At 41.0% G+C, this 12,393-nt stretch overlaps 1 protein-coding gene and 1 pseudogene across 1 annotated transcript; both read left to right on the forward strand.

Annotated features, from left to right (window-relative positions):
- Nucleotides 1-1,403: 1,403 nt before the first annotated feature.
- TRH (thyrotropin releasing hormone) lies at nucleotides 1,404-9,888 on the forward strand. The gene is made up of 3 exons (XM_089520735.1): nucleotides 1,404-1,575; nucleotides 2,773-2,978; nucleotides 6,265-9,888. Exons 2-3 carry the CDS (start codon nucleotides 2,780-2,782, stop codon nucleotides 6,792-6,794), a joined length of 729 nt encoding a protein of 242 aa, XP_089376861.1. The 5' UTR covers nucleotides 1,404-1,575; nucleotides 2,773-2,779; the 3' UTR covers nucleotides 6,795-9,888.
- Nucleotides 9,889-12,006: 2,118 nt separating this feature from the next.
- Nucleotides 12,007-12,145, forward strand: LOC149321384 (U1 spliceosomal RNA; annotated as a pseudogene).
- The last annotated feature ends 248 nt before the right edge of the window (nucleotides 12,146-12,393 follow it).

Consider the following 12,393-nt stretch of genomic DNA (forward strand, 5'->3'; position numbering starts at 1 on the left):
AGGATTTGAATCCTGTTCAAAAGATGAAATCTGTCTCCTTGCATGAGGGAGGATACATTTCTTTAGCTACTGAACATCTGAAAATGAACCACTTGTTTCCAATCATTGGTTATGTGTGAATGCATGCACCATGAACACTTGTGTGAGCATCAGTTTGCCACTCTTATACTATATTATTCAGTATGTGGGGACAGTTTGCCCAGTAACTGATGCAGCAATCCTGCATAACCTATGGGATGGTCGGACAGACAGACACTGTAGGGAGTCTACATATATAAGAGCATGTGTAAAACTCATATTACATGTGTTTTACACATGCACTTATATTTGTACATATGTACAACTATCATATACATAGAGAATCACCCATGTGACTGATGCTCAGCCACAACATCTACAATGCCACTATGCTGATAAGTAGGTAAGCTGACACTAGAAGACTTCGAAGTAAATGTGTGAATGTGAAGTCAGAGACTAAATACCACATAAAGGTTTGTATATCACCCTAATGCACATCCATACAGACAGGACATTTTAGACCCCCAGAGTAAAGGTTTTTTTGTAGAATTCACACAGAACTAAACCTACAAAGTGGGCATTCATTGGAAAGGTGAGATTTTAAAGTAGTTCAGATTGTCTAAATTACATGTTTTTTTCTAAAGAACCAGTCCAGCAATATAATAATATATATGAGAAAGAGTGATCTCACAGAGTACTGTATGCTGTGTTGACAGCTGCAAAATTTTCTACAGAGACATTTGTTGGCATTCAAATAGCAGGCATCAATTTACATATATTCAGCCTTCTATCTTACATGCATACATGCAAACACATGCATAAAAATGTTTTTTCAGAGTGAAACTGTATGCTGGTGCTTTGCCAACTCTATAGTGTTTTTTCTTCTCCTCAGAGTAATGCAAAGTCTTGGAATAGGGTTGCATAGCAGGGACACATGGAGCATTGCCTAAGCACCTGTGGGCATCCGTACTTCCCGCAGTTTTGAAAATCTTCAATAGGAAGAGCAACAATTTTTAAATACTGTACATAGCTTCCCATTCCTTCTGTGTGTATGTGTTATTTTGCCTTCCTTATCGCAAGAATGATGCACTTCTTAGTTGACGCAGAGCACTTGCTTGACCTGAAACGGCTGAGTTTACATTAAGACAAAACCTTTCTCATGTTATATTATTTTCTGGAACATTTCCCCACTCCTCCCCCAAAACCTCAAGTATTTTGAGGTCAGCTCACAACTCTCAGGTTTTTAACATACACGCAAAATTTCAGACCATTGACATCAATGAAAAGGAGGGGGGCTGGGGAAACACAACATATCGTGTACATTTGCCTCACAGTGATTTGCATAATAGGTTCTTCAGAGGCAGGAGGGTATAAGAAGGAGAGAAGAACTAACCCACAAAGGAGAACTCAGCAGCAGTTCGCGTTGGATGTCTCATGTGCTCCAAGGGGGAAGAGCCACTTTGAAGCTCAGACGCGTTTGACAGCTGCACAGAAACATAGGGAGCTCAAGCATCCCTTTGGAAACCTCAGCCAAGGAGTACAGCACCAAGAGACAAGGTAATTCTATTTAGATTACAATGCTAAGTCTGCCTACATTAAAAACTTTCCCCTTCTTTATTAACAACTAAAATCAAGATGCAGCAAACTTTCCCCTTCTTTATTAACAACTAAAATCAAGATGCAGCACACACATCTGTATGCTCAAATACTACTGTTGTTTAGCTATGCTCCTGATGGTTATAAAATCATGCTATTTACTGGGGTGAGGGGGATGCCTGTTCTGAGGAATTGCTTTGTAAAACTTTAAATGGAAGGTGTGCATTTCTTTTAACTAGTGAAACATTCATTTTTAAACAAGTGAGCTCCAATGAATAGCTGGAAAAACATCTCCAAATCAATTCAAAGTCCCTTAAAAATTATGGTTGCTCATTTGTCATGTAGGTGATCAGAAGAGGAAAAGTGTGGCAAATACACTGAAAAAAAATGTCCTATTCTGATTCTCTTTTTAGCCTAAATGTCCTTTAAGTCAGAAGCCAAAATGTAAAATTTCAGGCATGTTAAAACAGCAAAGTTTTCAAGAGAGTTCTTAACCATGTTTCAAAATGTTTTGAGAGTATTAGAAAATTCAGCAAAAATGACAATCGGCTAATTTTCATGAAACCTTCACAAACCTATGGTGGTTTCAAACAGCTCTTTCAAAATGGAATATATTTTAGGCAATCTATAATATAATTCTTTGCAGAAACCCTGTTTTAAATATACACACTTATTCTTGTTTTTTTGTATTCCCAACATGTATATGCAATATGAAGCAAAATCTGAATTGGTGCCTTGAAATGAAGTTTCCGTAGCTTTAGATTTTTGACAGTTAAGAAAAGAATCAGGTTACTACTAGGGTGAAGGTGTGTGTGTGTCTGTGTGTGTGGACACATAAACACACAGTAGGAAAGGGAGATAAAGATCTTCATCATGAAATGAGGACAATAAAACAAAATCAGCATGCATTTTCCCACTGATTCAGCCCCCATCGTTGCTCAGAGGCAAACATCCGAAGTCATTTGAAGATGTTCATGCAAACTGAGGGACTGTCCAGAAAATTAAAAGAAACAAAATGATAATTTCCGCAGGGAACTTCAGCAGAGCTGGATAATAACAGAAGGGCTTGGATTTAATTCCATGAACATACCATGTTTCCTTGAGTTATTAAGAATGCATTTCTTACCTATTTTGTTCCGTTCTCTGTCATCCTTGCAGTCCCACAATGGTATCTGCTCAGCTGTTCCTTCTGTTCTTCTCTCTGACTCTCACCACCGTCTGTGGCAACTTGGGACAGCTATTTCCAGAAGGAGATGGGAATGAGGAAAAGAGTCATCTGGGTGACATCTTCCAAAGGGCAGAGAGCATCATCTTGAGATCTGTTTTCAGGAAACTGGAAGAAGGTGAAGAGGATCCCAACAAAGGTATGTGTAACTCAGGGGATTTTATGTTCATTTCAGTATCCCATACTACACAATTATAGCACGTTGATACTGCATCCTATGGAATCCTGAAATTTGCCATTTTGTCAGGCAGGTCAGATTCTCTGCCAAAGAGCTCTAGTGAAGCAACCAATCTAACAATCCCAGGATTCCACAGGATGTGGCAATGACAGTTAAAGTGGTATCAAGTACTACAATTGTGTAGTGTGACAGGGACTTTAGCAGCTGAAATTCACTCCCTTCTTAGGTTGTTTGATTGTTTATATGTCTCTTTTCTTCCTTGAAAGGTCCTCCAAGTGGATTGTAATTTAATTAAATTAATGACAGCTGCAGGACAGATGCCTTCTTCATTTACTAAGCTATGGTCAAGTCATACTGTTATTCCTTAAATCTTAAAGCAAATTTTCCAATCTTTCCTTATGTGTTCAGTATAAGGCTGGCCTCTCAGCTTGTTCATGGTACATTTAATACAGGCATCTTATAACTGGAATTTCCCAGCTTCAGTACCCAATGTCTCTGGTACAACTGTGAAAGATATTATCTGAACTGCTGGAGAACCACTGTCAGGATAGCTGAGAATGAGTTAGATGACCATGGTCTGATGCTGTATAAGCAGTTTCCTATGTTTCTCCGACAAAGGCTCTGCAGAAAGTAGATCAGGATCTACTGATAGGTCTTTTAGAGATTTGTGATAGATTGAGAATTGACCCCATTTCCCAATAGTTCAACAATATTTTTGATCTCAATTTAATGTTTAGAATCCCTGATCTGTGGTAACACGGCTGTAGATTTCTGTGTGGAGATCACACCAATGGATGACTCTGGGTTAGGTCTGCAACAGAGAGACAATAGATAATCAGTTTCACTTCTTGACTTGCTATTTTGCATTGGGGTCTGCCTGGTTGGAGCTGATTTTGAGGTTCTAGCAGAAATCAAAGTAGATCCTCTTCTCCTCCCCTCCCCTCTTTTTAATAATAGAGGTTAATCAGTCTGAGAAAATACAGAGTTGTGGGGGGTCTTGGAAGTCATCTAGTTCAAACCCTTGTTGAGAGTAGGATCTGAAGTGCAGGATACTGACCTTGAAAAAATTACCTTTTTAGACTGCATACCCCAGAATCTTCCATCCATCATGGCCACTTTGCCTATCAGAATACAACTACATCACCTCTGACAGAGGGCCATCCATACTCTGCTTCAGTGTCTCTAAGAAAGTGTCTTTATCTAGTCTTGGGACTTTTCTGACAACTATCCAAATATAGTGTTGATCAGCAGGCTAGTAAATTGTAGGGTCTTTCCTCCTGCTCTACAGCATCCAAAGATAATAAGGAGAAATGTGTTTCTATTTTTAAAAAACCTAGATAAAAAGAAAACTGGTGTGCAATTAATAAATCAAAATTTAGTTGAGACAAATGTAAATTTCTAATTTTCAGTCACAAAAACCAAATGCACAGGTATAGGATGGGGAATCCATGGATCAGCAGTACTATATGCAAAAAGGACCTTGGGATTATTGTTGATCATAAATTGAACATGAGCCAGCAGTGAGATGCTGCAGCAAAGAAGGTGAATTCTATGTTTCATTAATAGAAGCACAGTTTCCAAGTTGTGGAAAGTAATAGTCACAATATATTTTGCACTGATAAGGCCTCATCTGGATTACTAAATACAGTTGTGGACACCTGATTTTAAGAATATAGACAGGTTGGAGCAGGTTCAGAGAAAGGCAACAAAGATAATAAGAGTAACAAAGAACAAAACATGAGGAAAGGTTAAAGGAGCTGGACATATTCAGCTTGGTGAAGAGAAGAATGATGGGTGACATGATCACACTCTTTAAATAATACTTCATGGGCTGTCAGAAGGAGGAGAGTGGTGGCTTGTTCTCTGCTGCCCCAGAGGGTAGAGCCAGGTCTAATGGTTTGAAGGAGAGTACATTTTTACTACAGGAGAGTAGATTTCAATTAAGCATTAGAAGGAACTTCTTGGCAGTAAGAGCAATGTTCCAAGAGACAGTTCAGCAATGGAATCAATTCTCTAGAGAAGTGGTAGGGTCTCTTTCTCTGGGTGTCTTCAAAAAATGTCTGGACAGCTAGCTGCTGGGGATGCTTTAGCTGGAGATCCTACATTGAGCAGTGGGGTTGAACCTGTTGGCCCATGAGGCCCCTTTCAACTCTATGACTCTAGGTTTTAGAGGTTTTGCCTCCTGCAGCAAAAGGCAAGAAGGCACCTGTTCCCTTGCAGTTCCATGTATAGAAGTTGACTGGACTGAAAGTTCAATATGACTCCAGCATAGAGAGCAGATAGTAACCTTAACTGTACCTGAGGGCAGTGGGCTAGGTAGTGAAAGGCAAATGGCATCTACCCTCCAGCAATGGTTTCCAGGGTTGTAGCCTTACTATTGGGCAGATGAGTCTTGTCAGTGTATACAGTTTCTCAACCTTCGAAAATCAAAAAGCATGCAATTCTCCTTCTATTCTTTTCCTTCTTTTCTTGTTAGATGTAAGAACAAATTGGGCAATACAACTGCAATCCTATGTATTCTTATTGGGAAATAGGCCTCTTTCAATACAGTGGGACTTGTTTTCAAGTAAATCTGGATATAGGATTACACTACTAGGAAGTGTAGGATGGGATGGAGATAAGAAGAGGTTCCTGACAAAATTTCATGTGCATGACATATGGTGAAATCTGAGAGCAAAAAGCAAGGGTTGCAATAAAGCTCTGGGACAGGAGAAAGAAAATGCCTCTACACCACATTATGACTTACAAACAGCAACAAGGTTGGTGTTCAAAAATGCTCTTCTTGTTGTTGCCATGTGCCTTTAAGTTAACTCTGACTTAGGGAGAACATACCCTAGGGTTTTGTTGGCAAGATTTATTCAAAGGAGTTTGTTGCTTCTTTCCTCTTAGCTGACAGAATGTGGCTTATCCAGGATCACTCAATGGATTTCCAAGGGATCTGAACCTTGATCTCTACTCAAAGGCATCAAATCCCATCTGGGAAACTTAGCAGCATCAGGCTTGGTCAGTACTTAGAAGGTATTCTGCCAGAGAATAGCAGGTGCTGAAGTAACCTTATTTCAGAGGAAAGCAATGACTTTTGAGTACTCCTTATTTAAGACGACATCCATGGGATCACCATAAGTCAACAGCTGAATTGAAGGAACAGAAACACACACTCCCAGAGTCCAACACACAAACCACTGTGTCACATTGGCTCCGAATGTCATTAACAATGTGTGTTAATGTTGTTCCTTTTATTGGGCAGATTTAAATACTCCCCAGCTGGACTCGATCTCCAAAAGGCAGCATCCTGGGAAGAGAGATCTGTACACTCTGGAAAAGAGACAGCATCCTGGGAAGAGAGAAGAAGATGGCAATTTTGATCTCTACTCAGAACTGCAGAAGAGGCAGCATCCAGGCAGAAGGTCCCTGTGGGAACAATATCTCAACACTCCAAACAGCCAACTAGCTTATTTGAATGAATTATCTAAAAGGCAGCATCCAGGCAAGCGATATCTGGCATATAGCAAGCGACAGCACCCTGGCAAGCGAAGTTGGGATGAGGAGCTAGAGGAAGATGAGCAGAATCCAGAGAAGCGGCAGCATCCAGGCAAGAGGTACCTGAGTTCAGAGAGTCCAGACTACATTGCCCCCTGTGACCTGCAGGATTCCTTGGAATGCAGCAAAGGCAGCTTGCTGCTAGAGTTGCTAGATAACGTTAGCAAGGGAGAAGAGAAGCGGCAACACCCTGGAAGGAGGTCTTTGTTGGGTGGGGAAGTGGAGGCAGAGGAGTGAGATACAGCCTCTCTCTCTGTGTTTGTTCATTGTTTTCATTCCTTTGAATGACCCCCTACTCACTAGACTATTCAAAATTCCACTCATATACCCCTTTTTCAACTCTGCTTGCTGGCCTACTTCACCAGTCGGTCTTCACAGTTCTGTTCCATCCTGTCAGGCTATGGCCTGGTGTGAGCACTGCATGGAAGTGTGGATTTCATTTTAAGGACACCTTGAGCGATACATTATGAAGCTTGTCCATCTACTCAAAAAGACGTTTTATTAAAAAAGAATTATTCTGATTTTTTTCTACAAGCACTTGTAGGCCAAAGATACATACAGGAAAATAGGCATTATTATAGTATTGGTATGGGATGTGGGTCTTGATGCTCACCACTGACAACCCAGTTCCAAAGAGATCAGCCCATGGCATACTTTCCATGCTTGTGTTTGAATATCTTCACATTGCAAATGCCTGCCATTAGCTGTCTTGTGGCTGTTTTCCTCCACAAGGCTTGAAGCAGAGCAGGAAAGTGGAACCTCTGGGTTTATCAGGCTCATGGAGGATCGTAATCTGGCTCACAGAGGCTCCCTGGGAATCCTGTTCCCATAGGCCATCACACCCTTGCCATATGTACAGATTCTCCCTTGTGCTGCTATATTTCCCAATGCTTTCCTTTTCCAATGAGTGAATCTCATTTTTATGTCCACTCAATGAGTAGATATAACAACAGGATTCTTTCCCACCCATGCTACTCATTCTCCCAGCTGGGAAGGCCAGTTGTGCATGTGAGTGGTTGGGAATCCCTGCTCTTTTTCTTCATTTTAATAGAGAAATATAATTAGAGAATCAAACATGGACCCTTGCTGAACTGGGGTCTATACCCTTCATCCTAGGATGGCAAGTGTTTTCAATAAAGGATGTTTTCCATCACAAAGGCTGACTTCTGTAAACTGGAAGCTGTGAAATGAACAAAGGGAGAGAACAGTCAGTGCATGCATCTTCCGACACAGATAGCATAGTCTATACTGGCCCATCCACTAAGGATACCGATTGTGTTATGGATGGGTGAAAGAAGAGAACAGAGGATGAAGCAATGTCAGCACATGGGATTTCATGGGTTGGAAGCTGACATGCATAGCCCTTCTAATCTATTTTGGGGAGATGCCCTTTTATAATTAAAACAATGTATCCCAAGCAGTTCTGCCACCTGAACCCTTAAAACAGTACCAACCTAGATGTTATATTCACCATGGAGACCAAAATCATTATATCTGTATTGTTGTAGAACAGCCTTCCAAAGCCTGGTGTGCTTCAGCTATGTTGGATTATGGCTCATCCCCTTCATCCCCACACAGCCTGGCCATTAGAAGCATCAAGCCAGGGAAGGCTGGTTTAGAACAACTTGTGGGATGATTTGAGGCTGCAAAGTTGCACGTTTTCTCAATTGCAGCCACTGAGCTCCCAAGAGCTGTTCTGAAAATTTTTTGGAGGGAGGGATGTTGAAAATTATTGCTCTCCTCGGTGAGAATAATATCTGGCCCAAATGTCATACTTTATCACAAATAGTGGGTCAACCGTATAATAACCCAAACCAGCTTGTTTATTAACTAACTGTATGAACTGAAAAATAAAAGCAGCAAAGGAATACAGAAAGGTAGCATTGGCTGAGGGAGTGAAAACAGATTGCTTTGTAAGTGGCAGTTTTTACACACTCAGTTATGTCTAGCATAGGAAATGGACTAAATTTTTGTTTTAAAAAGCAAGGATGGGGAATGTATGACTGTACAGATGCTGCACTGTCATTAGGGAGTTTCAGTCCAATGACATTAGAAGGTTCACATATTCCCCAGCCTTAATACTTGAGCTCAGCCATGCCTCCTATTATGCAGGCAGCAAGTACCATGCCAGCTCAGATATTACTGCTGGTACCTGCACCTTGGATGATCAGGAACAGATAGGGCTGCTTGTTGAACACACATGTCACCTTGGGCTTCTTGGGAAATGAACAAAAATGGATCTGAAACAAGACAGCCTGATAAGGCCAGGCCATACCAGTATGAGTGCTTGAAACATGGATGGTGAGGGGTGGCAGAGTGGAGAGACCTATGGATGTTGTTGCCATTCTCCAGTCATTCTAGGTGTATTCCATCAATAGTTGTATTGATTCCATGAGACCAGATCTTCTGTGCCAGAATGTTTCATCTGGGACTTCCTGCCTTCCCCAGCTTGGTGCCATCCAGATGTATTAGCCTACAACTCTCATCATCCTCAACCACTGTGCTGGCTGGGTTATAGTGGGAACTGTAGTCCAACACATCTCCGGGTCATTATGTTGAGGGGAATGCTGTAGCTATTCTCCATGTAGTGTTGTGGCTCACAAGCTTTTTTTGATTACATATAGTAGTGAACAATCACTACCTTCACTATGCTGCTTAAGGCATAACAGAATGTCATTCTCTAAATGAATAGGATTAATGGGCACAGAGAAGTGTTGTGCCTACTTTAGCAAATCAGACATTTGCTCCTATCCATTCCCCACAGAGTGACTGACAATAGTGCAGAGTTTGATTGGAAAATCCACAGCAGTATGCTTCTGTTCTTGCCCAGGTTTCCGAAAGACACCTTGGAACCGATGCCACACTATATTTCAAAATAATGATTGAACAACAATCCTAATTCTGACCTGCAGCAAACAAGTGTCTCCACCTCACTGTGAATTTTCATTTAAAAGAAGGAAAACTCACTTCATATTCCCAAATGTCTTCAGTTTTTTGTCAATTAAGGTGTTTACTTGCCATTTACAAACAAATAAATATCCCTCATTAACAATGGTCCTCAATTCAATTGTCAGTTTTGATTATTTGTGGCTGTACAATGTGCCAAATGATCCTCCTGAGTTAAACAAATTAATAAAAACAAAACCTAACCCAACTTCTGGAAGGGAAAAGCCCACTATTTTTCTAGTCCAAACTTGTGTATGATGGTGACTCCATGTTTGTATATAACACTAGTTTATTATCCATGTGGAAGGATGTGCTATGTAGAAATAGCAGAGTGTCTTTTGAAACCTCCTGCTTGTATATGATAAATAAAACACAGATTGCAATGTATTAAGCCAACTAGCATCCTCTTTAAATAGTTTTGTAGAAGGTTTGGTTCTTGGCCCGAAACCTGTAAGACAGGGGTGGGGAAACTTCATTTCTTTTATTTTTCCCTAATGTCGGCCACTTTTGGGGATTCATTCTTGGGAGTGACTTGTTGGGGCGTCATATGATGGTGGTGGACAAGGCCAGATCTGAAAGTGGGTGGGAGCGGCTAGATCCAAAAATGGAAGGAGCTAGCAACATTGCAACATGAGATTGTTTTCTTCTCTTCCCCATTCCCTTCTCTCTCACTTTCTATGCCAAGTCAACCTCTCTGTCCAATTTTAGGGACTTTATGAAATTAAGATGAGCGCTGCATATTATTCTGGCCATAGATTGGCCATCCTACTTTTAAGTCATCAGTATGTATTGCAACAGACAGCAAGTGCCAGGAATATCCCCAGCTGCCCTAATAGAAATCAGTGGCTGAGTTGTTTTGTGTAACATGGTCAGAGGCTTTTGTCAAGATGCAGTTGGGTGAAAAGGTCTCCTTTATTTTGGAGATGAGTAGAAATAGGTGCGTCAACATGTGGAGCTCTTCAGATACATGCAGCATGCCAAACTGCACCAATTCTAGGCTTTCCCATCTTGAAGAAAAGGACAGCAAAGGAGAGTAGACATTTTTATAAATAAATAAATGCACACCATTTTTTTTATAATCAACACTACTAGTGTCAAAGCCAGGTTAATCTCTACCAGAGTAGGCAACTTCCAGTAGGGGTGGGAGGCCTTGGAGAGCACTACTGACACTATGGGTCCATGGGTTTCACCTTTTCCACTCCTGATCTGAATGGAACAAAATGAACATCACAGCAGTATGAGATGATGGCATGGCGTCTTCTTTTCCCCCGTGTGACAGCACAACATCACCCATGTTCTGAATTATGGAGAGGCTGAAAAGGATGCAACATTGGATTTAGAGCCAAGATATGCTGCAAAACAGCTTCCATTATTAGGAAGGCATGTAGTCTTTAGAGTTTATCTAGGGCTCAATCCATTCTCATTAATGGGTTCTAGTTGACATAAAGAATGAGAGCCAGAGTGGTGTGGTGGTTTGGGCACTAGATTATGACTCTGGAGACCAAGGTTTAAATCCCCACTTGGCCATGGAAACCCATTGGGTGACCTTGGTCAAGTCACTTTCTCTCAGCCTCAGAAGAAAATAAAGACAAACATCCTCTGAACAAATCTTTCCAAGAAACCCCTGCGATAGGTTCATTTTAGAGTCACCATAAGTCAAAAACAAAATGAAGGCACACAACAAGTTGAGACGGGTAATTTCACAGCAGAGCAGCATTTCCTCTTGCAGAGGTGGAAACATCTAGCTGAATTAGCCGGCATATTGTGATGATACTCAACATACATGTGCTGCTGAGAAGGAAAGCTATGTCCTGTACAGTCAAATAACACTATCATATTATGGTTCACAGTTATTCCACAGTTTGCTTAGCACTGACATTAATCCAGTATTTCTACTAACCCCAGCTGAGACATTGTCCTTCAAATACTAAGTACAAAAAACAATGGCAGAACTGTTCAAAGTTCTAGAAAGTGAGACATGTGATTGCTAAAGTTTAAGCAGAGAAAAGTGGCAGAAGAGATGTGCAGGGAATTCACTGGGACTTGAGAAACCACACTATGGATGCAATCCATCTGCATCACCACTACCATCCCTTCCTCTAACAGTGAACTCACCGATGGAGTTCTGATAGGATGGTCACCCACAAGTGGACACTTAGAAAGAAGGAGAACAAAAGTATTTTCAAGCCATGGATGGCTGAATCCATGGAAAAAGAATCTGTGAATACAGAGGGCTGACTATATTTGTCTGGCTGATTGGCTCCCCAAACAGGAGCACTATTGAAACATTTTGTGGCAGGAACCACTTGTGAAATTCTACTGAAAATCCTGTTGTGTTTTACATGAAAGAAAGGGGAGGGGGGAAATCCAAAATCAAGTTTAACAGGTCCTGGGAGGATGATCTGATTTCAATGTAACTAAAGATATGTTTCTTTAGTCCAAGCTATTCTCCTCAGCTGAATCCTATGAAGGGAGAGGACCTGCATTCATAACCCTTAGTAACATACTTACTTGGCAGGGGAGATACTATGATCATGAAGGTGGTTTTCCCAGGGTGAGGCTCATCTGTTGCAGTCCAGGTGTGCTGACCCCTAAGATTTCCCTAACTGTGGGAAACTCAACTGCATAATTTGTGGTACATCATCCAGCTTCTTAGTCAAGAGCTTAAGATAGCAATAGGGACTGTAATGTTTGGTGGGGAAGGAAAGGTATGGGTGCAGTCTTTCTCATTTGAACAGTGTGAATATTCACTCTCAAAAGGATGGAGTCTATTCATTATTCCATTATTATTAAATGTCTGGTTAAAGAAGTACTACAGTAAAAGTGGTATCAGAATATTCAAACTCATCTTTACTTGGGAAGAAGAGAAAGGCCACTGGGTCCAATATTC

The sequence above is a fragment of the Sceloporus occidentalis genome, unplaced genomic scaffold, assembly GCF_023333645.1.
Source record: "Sceloporus occidentalis isolate IW3139 unplaced genomic scaffold, rSceOcc1.0.p SCAF_1, whole genome shotgun sequence".
Classification (NCBI taxonomy): Eukaryota; Metazoa; Chordata; class Lepidosauria; order Squamata; family Phrynosomatidae; genus Sceloporus; species Sceloporus occidentalis.

Bases quoted from the DNA above. Each gene is read 5' to 3' on its own strand.
- TRH (XM_089520735.1), top strand. From the start codon at position 2,780: ATGGTATCTGCTCAGCTGTTCCTTCTGTTCTTCTCTCTGACTCTCACC. The intron at 2,979-6,264 runs GTATGTGTAACT...TTTATTGGGCAG, and splicing joins TGAAGAGGATCCCAACAAAG to ATTTAAATACTCCCCAGCTG.